General features: G+C 44.2%; 1 protein-coding gene across 1 annotated transcript in view; it reads right to left on the bottom strand.

Annotated features, from left to right (window-relative positions):
- Positions 1 to 704: 704 nt before the first annotated feature.
- LOC311126140 (voltage-dependent N-type calcium channel subunit alpha-1B-like) overlaps positions 705 to 17,443 on the bottom strand; it is a gene marked incomplete at both ends in the record, with an annotated part of 83,497 nt that continues 66,758 nt past the window's right edge. Inside the window, 15 exons of the mRNA XM_084200159.1 lie at positions 705 to 898; positions 1,063 to 1,821; positions 2,617 to 2,652; positions 4,132 to 4,194; positions 5,439 to 5,545; positions 6,057 to 6,124; positions 6,328 to 6,445; positions 6,569 to 6,641; positions 8,365 to 8,496; positions 8,606 to 8,718; positions 8,844 to 8,956; positions 9,177 to 9,395; positions 11,463 to 11,546; positions 12,476 to 12,565; positions 15,357 to 15,472. Of these exons, the coding sequence (XP_084056285.1) occupies positions 705 to 898; positions 1,063 to 1,821; positions 2,617 to 2,652; positions 4,132 to 4,194; positions 5,439 to 5,545; positions 6,057 to 6,124; positions 6,328 to 6,445; positions 6,569 to 6,641; positions 8,365 to 8,496; positions 8,606 to 8,718; positions 8,844 to 8,956; positions 9,177 to 9,395; positions 11,463 to 11,546; positions 12,476 to 12,565; positions 15,357 to 15,472 (2,285 nt within the window). The remainder of the gene's footprint in view (positions 899 to 1,062; positions 1,822 to 2,616; positions 2,653 to 4,131; positions 4,195 to 5,438; positions 5,546 to 6,056; positions 6,125 to 6,327; positions 6,446 to 6,568; positions 6,642 to 8,364; positions 8,497 to 8,605; positions 8,719 to 8,843; positions 8,957 to 9,176; positions 9,396 to 11,462; positions 11,547 to 12,475; positions 12,566 to 15,356; positions 15,473 to 17,443) is intronic.

Genomic DNA, 17,443 nt, shown 5'->3' with positions numbered 1-17,443 from the left:
TAAGGTTGGTACTGACTAGGGATAAGGGTTAGTGTTAAGGTTGGTACTGACTGGGGATAAGGGGTTGTGTTGAGGTTGGTACTGACTGGGAATAGGGGTTAGTGTTAATGTTGGTACTGATTGGGGATAAGGGTTAGGGTTAATGTTGGTACTGACTGGAGATAAGTGTTAATGTTGGTACTGACTGGGGATAAGGGTTAGTGTTAATGTTGGTACTGACTGGGGATAAGGGTTAGTGTGAAGGTTGGTACTGACTGGGGTTAAGGGTTAGTGTTAAGGTTGGTACTGACTAGGGATAAGGGTTAGTGTTAAGGTTGGTACTGACTGGGGATAAGGGTTAGTGTTAAGGTTGGTACTGACTGGGGATAAGGGTTAGTGCTAAGGTTGGTACTGACTGGGGATAAGGGTTAGTGTTAAGATTGGTACTGACTGGGGATAAGGGTTAGTGTTAAGGTTGGTACTGACTTGGGATAAGGGTTAGTGCTAAGGTTGGTACTGACTGGGGATAGGGGGTTGTGTTGAGGTTGGTACTGACTGGGAATAGGGGTTAGTGTTAATGTTGGTACTGATTGGGGATAAGGGTTAGGGTTAATGTTGGTACTGACTGGAGATAAGTGTTAATGTTGGTACTGACTGGGGATAAGGGTTAGTGTTAATGTTGGTACTGACTGGGGATAAGGGTTAGTGTGAAGGTTGGTACTGACTGGGGATAAGGGTGGTCTCCCCGGGAGGGGGGGTGATAGTGACAGGGGGGATGTTGACGGCCGTCTGTCCAGTCCGTCTGACGTTCCTCTGATTGTCTGAGTCTTCAGGTCCCTCTGTGCCCCACCTCTGATCTCCAGGGTCCTGCTGGGGGCTGATGGCTAGGGAGTCTCCCTCAGACTCCACATATCTGTCCCTGGGAAACAGATCAAATTACCATAGAGCACAAGTCATTGATCTCTGGTACCTACTCGTATGATATGCTTTCATCAGTGCAAAATGATGTATCCTATAGATTTGCAGTCATGTAGAAGTCATCTGAGAAGTAACAAAGACATCCAAGAACAGAGCCAGTCTTACCTGTGGCCCTTCCCCCTCTCCCTCTCACTGTGCTCCTCTCCCTCCAGTGTGGACTGGCCCCTGGAGCTGTGGGTCTTGTGTCTCCTCCTCTCCCCATTGGCCCCGTTCTCTCCCCTGGAGCACCTCTCTCCCGAGCGGCCATCTTTGTGGCGTGACCTGCGCTCCCCCTTGCCTCCGCTGTTGACAGTGCCGTTACCCTCTCTGGCCTGTCTGTGGGAGTGGTGGTGGCGATGCTCTCTCTCCCCCGTCCCCGTTCCCCCTCCTCCTGCCTCGTCCACTAAGGTCTGGTGGTGGTGCCTCCTGCCCCCCTCTTGGCTGCGCGACCGCTCACTCTTCCCCTCCTTGCCCCGGGTGCCGTCTGGGTCCTTGCTGCGACTGTGGTGGACATGGTGCCTACCCTCTTTGCTTGGATCTCCATTCTCATTGGCCTCGTCGATGGGTCTCTCCCTGTCCCGGTGGCGGTGGTGCCTGCGTGGCTGGGGGCCGGCCGGGTCCCCAGGGGTATCTGTCTCCTCAGGGGTCCGGGGCTTGTGTTGGCCCATGGGGCCGGGGCCGTCATGGGGCTCCACCACCAGGGGCCGGTCCAGGTGGGTCTTCATGTCAGGGCGGATGTGCAGGGCGGAGGACATACGAAGCCTCTCCTCAGGGTCCAGCTCGCTGTACAGGGCCTCACTGCTGGCCCGCAGGTTGTGTCTCCTCAGCTGAGTGGTTCTCTGCTCCCACACTGACATCATCTTCAGAGACTTCTGCTGCTCCTTACTGCAGGTGGACAGACAGGGCAGTTCACCTTTATTAGGGTACATTGAACATGTCCTTTACTGCGTGAGCGATATGTATTTAATGTATTTGAAGAGAAGCATTCTGGAATACATTACATATCATAAGGCATAAACCCCTGCATGCTGAATGGCATACAGTATGGAAGTGCAATGGAGGTTTCTTCACAGCGAAACAGTCCAGTCCCTCTCCATTACCACACGTAAAAAGAGAGACTTTATGGACAGGCCAAGCATGGTAGACCAAGACCATGCTATGACATGCTTCAGTTGACTTGCCCTGTCAACGTCTTTGAAATGGTTGAACACATGCATTGTAAATCAGTAGTCTACCTATGCCATATAGAACACACGTATATGGATACATCCAACATGACTTCCTTTACTGTGTAGAAGTCACAATTAACTTTCATACAGTACAACGGCATGAAAACGACTATCATATCTACTCATGCTAGCACTGTGGTAATGTTCAACCCCAGCTCCAATCTGCCCTCCACTACTTACATTACACATGTATAGCTCTACACTGAGGTATCTGGTTAGGGGTGAATGGAGAGGTGCCACTGGATTATTTGAGTGAATTTACAGTATAGTGTATGGTACACTATAAGGAGGAAATGATCAAGCTAATGTAGGGCCAAGTAAAGAAGCAGGACAAGATGTTTATTCCATCCTGCTTCAATAATGTAAACATGATGATGATGGTCATCACCAGGAAGTTATGTTATGTTACACAAATAGATTGTCATGGCTACCGTACAGTAAGTTAGTTTACCTCAAGTAGTGATGGACTGGGGAGCAGACATAACTCCTACAACACATGAAGGAGCACATTGAAACAAACAAGGGACAGACTAAGAGGCTCCCTAAAAGTGACATAAACAGGCTAGGAGACATTGGAAACAAAGACACAGGGGGAAACAAGAGCTTAGAAAGACTGACAGAGGAGAAACATGGGGAGACAAAATAACTTACTTCACTGAGAGTAGAACTGAAAATAAACAAGACAAAGGAACGACACCCAGACGTTGGTATTGCACTGCAGTAAGTAGACTTAGTACTTCATTTTATCTTAAACAATCCTACCCCCAAGTTACATTATCCTTACTGTCTAGTAATGAGAAAAACAAGTCCCTAATATAAAAGAGGGACATGGCACTTCAGCCAAACAAAGGGTCTTTGAGTGATTTTAGGTGTCTGACGTTATAGGCAGGGTGTGTGTGTGCGCTCGTGTTTTGCCTCTCCATCTGCCTGGCTGTGGCATCCGGTCGTAAGGTACATGGTGGCCTTTACAGAGCTGCTCAGCTAGAACTTCTGACTCACTGAGTGCCAGCGACACTCTCTAGTGGCTTTGCTGTGGGTCGTTAGGACAGAGAGGAAGAGCGTCTCTCAGTCTGCTCGACACAGCACGAGCCTGCCAGCCCAGCCCAACCCAACCCAACCCAGCTCAACCCAGCCCAACCCAACCCAGCTCAACCCAGCTCAACCCAACTCAACCCAGCTCAACCCAGCCCAACCCAGCCCAGCCAGCCAGCCCAACCCAGCCCAACCCAGCCCAACCCAGCTCAACCCAGCCCAGCCAGCCAGCCCAACCCAGCCCAACCCAGCCCAACCCAGCTCAACCCAGCCCAACCCAGCCCAGCCAGCCAGCCCAACCCAGCCCAACCCAGCCCAACCCAGCTCAACCCAGCCCAACCCCAGCCCGACCCAGCCCAGCCCAACCCAGCCCAGCCCAGCCCAACCCAACCCAGCCGAGCCAGCGCATCAGCACAACACCGCCCCAGGATACTGTGTCTGCTCAGACTACCTCTGAGTACACACTGACACAGTATAGCGAAGTGAGAGAGGGAGATAATCTCAGTCGGAGATGAAGAGGTAAAAATATGAGAGGGAGGTCCTGAGGAGAGTTCAGTCACTACAACAAGTGCAGATGTACAGTATCAATTACAACGAATATGAAGAGGTGCATAACATTATGTACATACAGAATGAGCATACCAATCTCATAATACCTGTTACTGAAAAAAGGCTGCCACATGAATCTGCTACAATTCAACACAGTGGAAAACTCACAATGGTATGACTCAATGCTCAGGAGAAACGGTTGGGAGTCAAAGGGGAGACGGAGGGAGGGGAGGTGAGGGCGCCTGGTGGTGCAGAAGATTTGGCTACTGTACATACAGTATAGGACCCAGGCTAGGGATGAGGAGGAGGGTGATGGAGTAAAGACCCAGGCTAGGGATGAGGAGGAGGGTGATGGAGTAAAGTGGAACGGAGAGTAAACACTCACAGTGAATTAACGCTGCAGATGGACGAGCTGCTAGAGAGTGCACCTTGACTTTGCTTTACAAAACTGCACATGCAAAAAACAAAAGATGGGGGAGGGAGAACAAAAGAGGGGGAGAGGTCAGGGTCAGAAGGAGGACAGGGCACCCTCTGTCCATCCATCCGTCTGTCTGTCCTTGACTCTCCCACTACACGTCAACTCAATGGGAGTCTCAGTTTAAGACCAACAGAATGAGTAAACAAAGGAATGAGAGTAGCAGCTTTGAGACTTTCAACCTCCAAGACAAATAATGAAAATAGTTTGCATTGCAGAGACCAATTTATAGGTGCCAATTATAAATTACATTTCCTTTGAGGAAATGTGGAGGAAAAAATTCTCAAAGCCTATATTAATAAGAAGATTCTACAAACCAATGGCTACGTTACAATTTTTAAATAACAAGATAAAACAGTGCTTTGAAACATTTAAGACAAAACATTTAAAACAATGACAGAATAACATATCCTGCTACCATCGACTATGAATACACTAATTACAGTTGTTATACAGTACATACAGGTGAATGGCAATACAAGGATCCAGTGCCCATACAATGACTGATATGCTCCAAATCTCATGTGGACTATCTATTTAGCTAGCTCAAATTACATTTTATGTTAAGTGCCTGTCACTCGAAAGAGATTAGTGGTAAGGGGTCCAACAAAGGTATACACCAGAGGTCACATTGTTACCAGAACCATGTTTTCTGAATGTACAGCGTTGCATGCACAATCTGTGCTCATTGTTGAGGAAATTACCTTGCTGGCACTGCCCTCTCCGCTCCATGTTGGCCTGTGTACAGGATACTGTGTAGCCTATGTGGGGGATGTGAGACAGAGTATTAAGGTGTCTCTGACCCTAGTCAAGGTCTTAGCAGGCATTAAGCCTTTTATCAACTGCTTCTCACACATTTACAACATTGAGCCCTTCAGTGACTCAAAGAGAGAACACATGATCTATCAAAACACCAGACATTGGGTACAGAGGGGTTAAATCATGTGTAACTCCTCAGAAGAGCACAATCAACAGAAAACTAGTAGTCCAGACAGAATAATACAACATAGAGCCACAAACAACAGATACAATCCCATGTAGACATACTTCAATGTAAAATAGCATCTCTCAGGAGGGGGAGACAGTGTGGTGTGTCTGGGGGGTAGGGCTGTGGGAAGGGATGTGAGGGAGGTTTGATCTGTGGGAGGGGGTATGAGGGAGGGAGGGCAGGGGGGTAGCAAGGGGGAAACTGAATCAAACGCCTGATCATGACTTACGCTGTGATGGAGATGCTCGCTGCCGACATGGGGCTGACCTCCTTGACCTCCTTGGCCTTCTGGAGGGCCATCTTCTTGGTGATGGCCACCTCCTGCTCCTCCTCATCCTGATGAGCACAAACACAGAGAGGAACGGAGACCACCCAGGGGTGGGTAGGTGGGCCATCAATGGCTACATGATGATAAGCCCTGCCACAAGCCCAAAAAATCAAGGCCAATACCTCTCTCTGGAGTGGCTGCAAAGATTTAAGCCTCTTCCCCATAGGTGTATTATTATGAATGGTCGCAAATCCTACAACCAGTTGGGAGGTTCATTGCCTTGAGTTATTGACCAGGACAAACATCAGTCATCCCAGAATAGCCCCAGACGACAGGGTTAAGGAACCAATAAAGCAAGGCACTATATATCCTAATAAGAATATTCACTGTCTAATTCAACAAACATAAATACGGGGATGAAATTCCATGTGGCATTTGATTAGACAGCTGACTTTCATGATGGATCATCAGGGGAACACGTCTCTGTCTCTCTACCCAGGGTTCTCAGGGACTCCAGGGAGGGGAGGTTCCAGTCAGAGAATACAGAGGCTGGAAGCCCGACTGTACTATGTACTGTACCTTAGTGAGCTCCTGTGCGTTTGCAAGGTTGTCAACAGCAATGGCCAAGAAGACATTGAGGAGAGTGTCTGATCAGTGAGGGGTCAGGAAAGTTCAAACAGTCAATCAGTCAATCAATATTTACATTGGATCTTATACAGTATGTCGCTATATATATTCTTATAGCTTACAAATCAACGCTAAATCATGTTACTATCACGGGGCACTGAAGTCATGATGCTTGACAGTAGTAAAGGTTAATCAATGCAGGTCGATCATCCAGAGAGGATACAGTTTCCAAACAGGGTGAGAACGATGAAGTAGATGGAGGAGAACATTCCCCCCGGCACGCCCCCCTGAGACTCTATCCCATGATACATCACTGCATTCCAGTCCTCTCCTGTCAGAATCTGGGAGACACACAAACACATCGTTACATGGATTTCGCTAATGGTATTACAGTAGTTATAACATGAAATTATTTTCAAAAGGAAGACAAAACACAACTTAATTCAGCATTTTGTAAACTTCACCTGGAAAACTGTGAGAATGGCTGCTGGAAAGGTGTCAAAGTTTGTTGTTGGCGTCTCCTCGTCAAAATTAAACCTGCAGGAAGAAACACAGATTAGAGAGGTTGTTAACGTTCAGCTATGCCTTGCTAGCACACAGGTTCACACTCTAGATTGTATAATCCCTCATCACTTTTGTGACCATGGAAATTGAGGAGATGAGAAGACTCCCACTTAGTCATAGTTTATTATTGTCTTGCTCCAGCATAATAGGCATAGTACATCTTGCTACTGTCAGAGCTCTAACAGCTTGGTTTTCTCCCGTAAACCTCTCCGTCAAGGCTGATTTCACAACAACTTTTGCTAATCTTGATATTCTGTATTGCTCTGTGAGAATCTACAGGGACCTCATTACACCTTCCAACAATGAGAACTATGCAGAAAACAAATGAAGTGTGTCCTCTCTCTGCTTGCTGAAATCCTTGGTGCGTAGACGGACATTCATTAGTACAGCTCTCATTAGTTTCCCAACTAGAGAAAAGACAATGCAGGTCTGCATAAAACCCTGTTTAATCCACTCTACTGTGAGGTCCAAATGAATCATCATAAAATACAAAATACAATGGATAAATACTAAATACAACATATAAAACAAGTGACTTACCGTATAGTGTACATCTAACATTGTATGTATCCCACTAAATGTGTTTATTTTATTTTGACTAGGACAGGCATGACGTTGAATATAAATTATATTCAAAGAGTGCATACTGTATAATGATCCATGCACCTGGATGGGACACCTCAGCTCAAGTGGATTTGACTAGCATACATTTCCTGGACAGCTTGAAGTGGGCAGGCTTTGGCTGGATATGGCTGGGTGAAGCAGCTTCACAACCACTAGCCCTTAATCTATCTTTGATTGAACACTGCACTGAAAGGGCCTGAACAACACACAGTCTGACTGAGCACTGCACCGGAAGGGCCTGAACACACATCCTGACTGAACACTACACTAGAAGAGCCTGAACAACACAGAGATCCTGCTTCCATTATGTCAGGGAGTGATTCTACTGTAGTTCATACTCCCAGGCTGACATGTCAAGGCCTGCCAAGTGTCATTTCTCTCTGGATCAACTGCATGCATCTATTTGTTTAGAATGTCCTCTCTGCCTGCACCTTGTGCATTTAGATCACACGACTGGAGTGTTTTTGCATTTAACTGGATTATTAACAACACAGAGACCAACAACACAGAGACCATCTACTCTGTTGAGCAACACAGAGACCATCTACTCTGTTGAACAACACAGACACCATCTACTATGTTGAACAACACAGAGACCATCTACTCTGTTGAACAACACAGACCATCTACTCTGTTTCTGAGTTGGATCAATAATTCATAGTGGAGGAATTTGTTTATAATGTCCTCTCTGCCTGCAGCTTGTGCATTTAGATCACATGACTGGAGTGTTTTTGCATTTAACAACACAGAGACCAACAACACATAGACCATCTACTCTGTTGAGCAACACAGAGACCATATACTCTGTTGAACAACACAGAGACCATCTACTCTGTTGAACAACACAGAGACCATCTACTCTGTTTCTGAGTGGGATCAATCATTCATAGAGTGGAGGAATGAAAACCTCTCCTTTCCTTAAAAACAACGTACATCTATATTATATCACAAGCTAAATGGTAATGCTAACAACAATGGAACTGGCTAATGTTGAGTATCTCCATGGGTAATCTGGACCCATGAATAATACAGTACAGTGTGTGTACTGGAGAGGCAATGGGGGTTGACTCACAGTCCCCCAAAGAGCTGCATGCCCAGTAGGGCGAACACCACAATGAAGAGGAAGAGGAGGAAGAGCAGGCTGATGATGGACTTCATGGAGTTGAGTAGAGAGACCACCAGGTTCCTCAGAGAGTTCCAGTACCTAAGGCAGGAGGATGAAGATGAGGAATGAGGATGTGATAGTGTTATACCATCGTGTCATGTATAGGTAGTCATGTCCTGTTTTGGATCAGGGTGTAAATATCACTCACTTAGTGACTTTGAAAATCCTAAGCAGACGGAGAGCTCTCAGGACGCTGATGCCAAAGGAGGCCCCAGGTTTCACAACTGCCCAGATCACCTCAAAAATACTGCCTATAATCACCTAGGAGGAGAGTACATTGAATTACTTAAAATGTGTGTTCTCTCTAAAGCAATGCAATGTAATGTAATTCTCTACAATAAAACATTTCAGAAGTGCGGGTTTGATTGAATCGCAGTCTCACTTACTCCAAAATCAAAACAGTTGAAAGAGGAATGGAAGTAGCTCATGGGTCCTAGTCCATATATTTTCATGGACATCTCAGTCAGAAACAAGCCCAGGAATACAAACTCTGCCAAATCTGCAAGGGAGAGGTAAAACACACAGATCAATTAACTGAGTCAAATATGACTGCCCTGATGTCTGATGTGAAGGCACTGATTCAATACAACTAATACACTGTAGATGGTTTTATTGTACAAACAGCAAATAAATAGAATGATACGTTCTGTTGGTGATGGTAGGAAAACGAATGGTATAGTATTCCCTCCCATGCAGGCCGGGCGTTGGACAGGACTTACACAGTGCATATGTGAGCCACTCAGGCTGGTCATAATGGACAATGGCCACACACAGTGTGTTGAGGCCCACTAGACACAGCACTGTCCAGTAGAAGCTCTGAGCCTTGACCAGGCGTCTGATGGTGAAGCGGAGCCGCTTCTCTTTCCTCCGGAAGTAGGAGGCACTGTCGTTCTTGCTGCTCTTCAGGCTGGCCCGGGCGAACGGAGACCCTGGAGGAGCAGTGGGGGGAACAGCACACACACTGGAGATAAAGTCACAGTCATCAATACTGTATTTCTCATTAAAATCACTTTGATGTAACTTCATGACCTGAAGGTTTTCACTTGGTGGGGACCGCCTCGAAACATCATTAGACTCGATGAGAGGAAAGATTAAAAATCACAGCTAATAAACCCCAAAATGTGCACTATGGCTCAATCAAACCACAACATAGCATGCCAAATACAGGAACCTGTATGTAAAGTAGAGGACATTTGTAATATGACCGTTAGCAGAATTGCCTTTACATTACTCTTTAATAATGCTGCATCATATTGTTCAGATGGACAGTATCTTCTCAGTGTCCTGGCTAGTTCTTGGCATCCATAGAGAACTCTGTGCACTGCCCTCCTCCCTTCTCCTCTACCTCCACCACCACCTCCACCTCCCAGCCCATAATAAACCGTCTGTAACTTAAATTAAACCAACATTTTAGGCTGGACCAAAAAAATTAAAGTGAAAAATGGTTCTATTAGCATCTCGTTAGTGGCCCAGGAGGAGAGGGAGAATCATCATTTCCTGGGCTATTTTCATCTCCAAATTTAACTCGGGTGTGAAGTCTCATAAACTGAGCACCAAATCAGGCTTGACTTTTTCCTTTTCTCCCTCCATCTCCCTCTCCATCTCCTTCTCCCTGTCATCCATTTCTTGTATGGGATTCTAATACTGAGCCAAACCACATACTCCCCTTTAATTACTGTGTATGGGATTCTAATACTGAGCCAAACCACATACTCCCCTTTAATTACTGTGCAGGGATGCAGATCTAATTGAGGAGTATTAATAATCACTTATGCAGCGGGACTGAGGAGTTCAAACAGATAGTAGCTAACAAAAAGCAGGGAACAGTTGTAGATTATTTTATTATTACTTTATACTTTTTTGAATAAGAGGCTATTGCGATGCTTCTGTCATTAGTCATTCTTAACCGTAGTCTGGAGCAGTGGCTTCTTCCTTGCTGAGCGGCCTTTCAGGTTATGTCGATATAGGACTTGTTTTACTGTGGATATAGATACTTTTGTACCTGTTTCCTCCAGCATCTTCACAAGGTCCTTTGCTGTTGTTCTGGGATTGATTTGCACTTTTCGCACCAAAGTACATTCATCTCTAGGAGACAGAACGTGTCTCCTTCCTGAGCGGTATGACGGCTGCGTGGTCCCATGGTGTTTATACTTGCGTACTATTGTTTGTACAGATGAACGTGGTACCTTCAGGCGTTTGGAAATTGCTCCCAAGGATGAACCAGACTTGTGGAGGTCTACAATTGTTTTCTGAGGTCTTGGCTGATTTCTTTTGATTTTCCCATGATGTCAAGCAAAGAGGCACTGAGTTTGAAGGTAGGCCTTGAAATACATCCACAGGTACACCTCCAATTGACTCAAATGATGTCAATTAGCCTATCAGAAGTTTCTAAAGCCATGACATCATTTTCTGGAATTTTCCAAGCTGTTTAAAGGCACAGTCAGCTTAGCGTATGTAAACTTCTGACCCACTGGAATTGTGATACAGTGAATTATAAGTGAAATAATATGTCTGTAAACAATTGTTGGAAAAATTACTTCTGTCATGCACAAAGTAGATGTCCTAACCGACTTGCCAACACTATAGTTTGTTAACAAGACATTTGTGGAGTGGTTGAAAAACAAGTTTTAATGACTCCAACCTAAGTGTATGTAAACTTCCGACTTCAACTGTATATAGTACTCTAAATACCCCAATCCATGTTGCTAAATTCAAAAGAATATAAGATAAAAATGTGGACCTTTAAAGCCAATTATTTCAGAATTATCTTTTTGCAGGTAGAACCTTATAGTCTCAAGCTCTCGATTAATAAATGCATTTCTATAGCTTCCAAAATATTTTTACAATGGTGGGGGTGCCAAGATGGAGGCACAGTGGCTTCAACACAGCGCCCCCTATCAGTCATCTAGTGTATATAAATCATTGGGTAGAACAGGATACAGCAGTGAGCAGTGTGAAAGCTGACAAGTTGATTAAGAGGTCAGAGTCACGGGCGTTGGCCTTACCAACAGATGAGATGTCAGTGAAGTGGTCCTCGCCTTCCTCAGCATTGATCAGGTCATTCTTGCTCTTCTTGGCTCTTTTCAACACTGAACACACATTAGAACAATACTGTAGGGTTAGTACCAGACCAGATGTCATCTGTTCCAGGGAGATAATGTATACAGTATGTGTGTTAGATGGATATGACATCAGCTCTCGGGGCATTAATACAGGACTTCCATCAGGCAACTAACTTCCTTTTAAAAAAGCAGCACACAACTTGAACCCTTCACATTTATGATAGCTTGTGAAACACTGTTCCTACAAGCATCTCAGGGGAGGCCTCTCAGGTGTTGTTAGATCAACAGACCATTCAAACTCGACTGACAACACAGCCCCCTCACACACACTCTCCCAGCCAGGCTCTCTCTGAACTGTGGCACTGTGCACTTCTCTCCTGTTGTAATACAATTTACATGTGGCCCCAACACCCATAATTACTGTGAGTTCACACTTGATGATAGCAGCAGCAGCACAATATATATTACAGAGAGGGTGGGTGGCATCAGCCCAAAGCCTGACACATCTACAGCCACAGCCAGAGAGGAGCCTGGGTAAGCAGTCCTGGGCAGACACAGGGAGACCTCCTGAGTGGCGCAGTGGTCTAAGGCTAGCTGTGCCACTAGAGATCCTGGTTCGAATCCAGGCTCTGTTGTAGCTGGCTGTGACCGGGAGACCCATGGGGCGGTGCACAATTGGGGAGGGAATGGCCGGCAGGGATGTAGCTCAGTTGGTAGACCATGGTGTTTGCAACGCCAGGGTTGTGGGTTTGATTCCCACAGGGGGGCAGTGTAAAAGAAAAAAAATTATACACTAACTGTAAGTCGCTCTGGATAAGAGCGTCTGCTAAATGACTAAAAATGTAATGTAAAATGAGACGACACTCAGACAAAGCTTATCACCAAGGCACTGAGTTTTCCCTGATCAGATCAGGTGGTCTGACTTGACTAACTCGGGGCCCTGGTATACTCATCACCTGGGTTGTTGTGTTTTCTTTTGTACCACGCTCCATCCAGAGGGGACTTCTCTTCAGCGTGCTTGTCCTCCTCCGCCAGCATCACTTCCTCTGAAACAAATACACAGGTGTCAGCCACACACCATATCATGAACACATACAGTACACAAACACAGTGGTGTAAAGTACTTAAGTAAAAATACTTAATTACTACAAGTAGTGTTTTTGGGTATCTTTACTTTACTTTACTATTTCTATTTTTGACAAGTTTTACTTTTACTTCACTACATTCCTAAAAAAAATATTGTACTTTTTACTCAATACATTTTCCCTGACACCCAAAAGTTCTCATTACATTTTTAATGCTTAGCGGGACAGGAAAATTGTCAAATTTACGCACTTATCAAGAGAACACTAAACACAAATGTATCTTTTGAAAATAATGTATGAGTGTTGGTGTGTGCCCCTGGCTATCCGTAAATGTTTAAAACAAGAAAATGGTGCCATCTGCTTTGCTTAATATAAGGAATTTGAAAATATTTATACTTGTACTTTTGATACTTAAGTATATTTTTGCAATTACATTTACATTTGATACTTAAGAATATTTAGAATGAAATACTTTTAGACTTTTACTCAAGTAGTATTTTAATGGGTGACTTTTCCTTTTACTTGAGTAACTTTCTATGAAGGTATCTATATTTTTACTCAAGTATGACAATTGTGTACTTTTTCCGCCACTGCACACACAAACACACACCACACACACACACACACACACACACACAGATTCCAAACCATCAGCATACTTAATATTTCATATCATAAAGCCCTAAGACTTATGCTGTGTCAGCACAATGTAACATATATATATATATATATATATATATATATATATATATATATATATATATATACTACCAGTCAAAAGTTGGGACGCACCTACTCATTCAAGGGTTTTTCTTTATTTTTACAATTTTTTACATCATAGAATAATAGTGAAGACATACATCAAAACTATGAAATAACACATATGGAATCATGTAGTAACCAAAAAATGGTTAAACAAATCAAAATATATTTTAGATTTGATTCTTCAAATAGCCACCCTTTGCCTTGATGACAGCTTTGCACACTCTTGGCATTCTCTCAACCAGCATCATGAGGTAGTCACCTGGAATGCATTTCAATTAACAGGTGTGCCTTCTTAAAAGTTAATTTGTGGAATTTATTTCCTTCTTAATGTGTTTGAGCCAATCAGTTGTGTTGTGACAAGGTAGGGGGGGTATACAGAAGATAGCCCTATATGGTAAAAGACCAAGTCCATATTATGGCAAGAACAGCTTCAATAAGCAAAAAGAAACGACAGTCCATCATTACTTTAAGACATGAAGGTCAGTCAATACGGAAAATTTCAAGAACTTTGAAAGTTTCTTCAAGTGCAGTCGCAAAAACCATCAAGCGCTTTGATGAAACTGGCTCTCATGAGGACCGCCACTGGAATGGAAGGCCCAGAGTTACCTCTGCTGCAGAGGATAAGTTCATTAGAGCTACCAGCCTCAGAAATTGCAGCCCAAATAAACGCTTCAAAGAGTTCAAGTAACAGACACATCTCAACATCAACTGTTCAGAGGGGACTGTGTAAATCAGGCCTTCATGGTCGGATTGCTGCAAAGAAACTACTACTAAAGGACACCAATAAGAAGAAGAGACTTGCTTGGGCCAAGAAACACAAGCAATAGTCCTTTGGTCTGGAGTGCAAATCTGAGATTTTTGGTTCAAACCACCGTGTCTTTGTGAGATGCGGTGTGGGTGAACGGATGATCTCCGCATGTGTAGTTCCCACCAAAAGCATGGAGGAGGTGGTGTTATGGTGTGGGGGTGCTTTGCTGGTGACACTGTCTATGATTTATTTAGAATTCAAGGCACACTTAACCAGCATTGCTACCACAGCATTCTGCAGCGATACGCCATCCCATCTGGTTTGGGCTTAGTGGGACTATCATTTGTTTTTCCACTGGACAATGACCCAACACACCTCCAGGCTGTCTAAGAGCTATTTGACCAAGAAGGAGAGTGATGGAGTGCTGCATCAGATGACCTGGCCTCCACAATCACCCGACCTCAAACCAATTGAGATGGTTTGGGATGAGTCAGACGGCAGAGTGAAGGAAAAGCAGCCAACAAGTGCACAGCATATGTGGGAACTCCTTGAAGACTGTTGGAAAACCATTCCAGGTGAAGCTGGTTGAGAGAATGCCAAGAGTGTGCAAAGCTGTCATCAAAGCAAATGGTGGCTATTTAAATAATCTCAAATATAAAATATATTTTGATTTGTTTAACACTTTTTTGGTTACTACATGATTCCATATGTGTTATTTCAATGTTTTGATGTCTTCACAATTATTCTACAATGTAAAACATAGTAAAAATAAAGAAAAACCCTTGAATGAGTAGGTGCGTCCAAACTTTTGACTGGTACTGTATATATACATATATATAATTTGTTTTTAATTTATTTTACCTTTATTTAACTAGGCAAGTCAGTTAAGAACAAATTCTTATTTACAATGACGGCCTACACCGGCCAAACCCGGACGACGCTGGGCCAATTGTGCACCGCCCTATGGGACTCCCAATCACGGCCGGATTGTGATACAGCCTGGAATCGAACCAGGGGGTCTGTAGTGACGCCTCAAGCACTGAGATGCAGTGCCTTAGACCGCTGCACCACTCGGGAGCCCAAATAAAAGGGAATGAGTGGCAGATTACTGCATATAGTATAAAATCATGTTTGCCTGTAACTAAACCTTGAGCAGTATTGAAGTAAACTCTAAGTATTAAAGTAAAGGGGTATTAAGTATTAAAAGAAAAAAGGAGAGGGAGTAGAGGGCAGTCTGACCTGCCTTGCATATCCACTCCAGGTATCCAGTCAGCTCTCTCTCGATCTGCTGCTGCCTGCGAAGCTTTAGAAACTCCTGCCTCTTCTCCACACGCTCACGCTCCTTGGCAAACTCCCTGCAGGCACACACACACAAACACACACACACTTATCGGACAAGCATGGGAGCACATATACAGTTTTAGCTACAGGTCAGAGCCAGGAGCACTCATATGCTGACAGCAGTCTGCCTCCCAGCTGTGGGTGAAGCTTTTTGGAGAGACACTTGTAGAAAAAAGTAGTCTTTGTTTCATCTACTTTAAGAATGAAAACTTCACAAACAAAATAAGCTTTAAAAAGAATGAATTTGCTGGAAAAAAAAGAAGTAATAATAATAAGTTATATTAAGTCTATATTGGCAATACTATCAGTGGTGTGCGCTAACATCAGATCTCTATGGTTACACCATGAAGCAATCATATTTCTGACACTATCTTGGAACAACATGCAACCCAGTTTCCCCTGCAGAAAGACAATTGGGAAATCAAATGGGCGTCATTCATTTTAATCAGTGCTTGTTCCTAATGCACTGACATCATCAAACAGTCATAGGAAAAAAAGCTGAAAGGAGCGTGTGGTGATTTTTGTAACCACATGACCCACCATCTGTTATCTAGCCAATTAAAGAGGCCCATTTCCATTCTTCTTACCCATGTGTACCCTGGAAATAAATAGGCCTACTGCTGATTAGGCAAAGGTTGGAATGGATTACCAAGACAAAGAGGGGGAGGTCTCACTCACTAAACGAGTGGTTCACAATTTTTTTAACCTAATCTGTATATTTGTAATGGCATGTTATAGAAGGGTCCAGACAATTTTTTTTGCGATTTCATTTGGTTTTGAGGAACTTACCAGCTGTGCTGCTTCTCCATGTAGCCTGCGCCGCACAGCTGGTAGGGGAAAACGCTTGAGTCACACATAATGGAATATAATGTTGCGGATAAAGTTCAGAATTATACAATTTAATGTGTACAACATCTAAAGACCTGCATCACTTTGCTGAGAGTTTCTAAAAGGACGTGTTTGGGTGTTTTTGGAGCCTTTGTTCATGTTTCTCCAGAGCCCCCATACTGCAGAATGAGCAATGAGGAAGTCTATTGCGGGTGGGATAAGTTTCTCAAAACCAAGTGAAATCACTAAAAAAGTGTCTGGACCCTTTTATAACATGACATTTACATCAACAATAGATATTTCATTCTATAATAGTGAACCAATCCTTTAACTGCACTGTGAAGCCACAAACACAACAGTCTGGATTGAGTCGTAGACAAAGAGAGAGAGGCAGATGGAGAGAAATGAGGGATCCCCTCCCTGAACAACCCGCCCTCACAGCTCACTCGGTGAGAGCCAGGCAGTGATTGGTGTCTCTCCCACGCAGGGCCGAGGGAAGCTCCTTCCTGCATTGCAGTGGATGTGCGTGTGTGTGTGTGTGTTTGTTTGTGTTTGTGTTTGGGAGAGCTGTGAGGGGGTGGTGTTAGCCAGGAATCCCAGCCCTGCCTGCTGCAGTTCCACAGCAGCCCCTCAAGTGGGAGAGTCGGTCACACCCCTCCTCAGCATGCCGCACACCAGCACTGAGCACAGACTCAATTCAATTCAAAGGCACTTTATTGGCATGGGAAACGTGTTAGCATAATAAACAAAAGTGAGAAGACACAACTATTAGAATTTAACAGTAAATATTGCACTCAAAAAGGTTTAAAAAAGATAGCCATTTCAAGTGTTATATTATCAGCTATGTACATGTGCAAATAGTTGTGCAACAAAATAGGAAAAATGCCCAAGGGGGTGAATACTTTCACAAGCCACTGTATATACAGGGGGTACCGTTACCGATGTGCAGGGGTTCAGGTTAGTCAAGGTAATTGAGGTAATATGTACATCTAGGTAGGGGTAAAGTGACTATGCATAGATAATAAACAGCGAGTAGCAGCAGCGAAAGAAAAAAAAGGGGGGGGGGGGGGTCAATGCAAATAGTCTGGGTAGCCATTTGATTACCTGTTCAGCAGTCTTAAAGCTTGAGGGTAGAAGCTGTTAAGTAGCCTTTTGGA

Source organism: Coregonus lavaretus (genome assembly GCF_964263955.1).
Source record: "Coregonus lavaretus genome assembly, contig: HAP1_SCAFFOLD_1516, whole genome shotgun sequence".
Classification (NCBI taxonomy): Eukaryota; Metazoa; Chordata; class Actinopteri; order Salmoniformes; family Salmonidae; genus Coregonus; species Coregonus lavaretus.
This window is presented reverse-complemented; position numbering and strand designations above follow the sequence as displayed.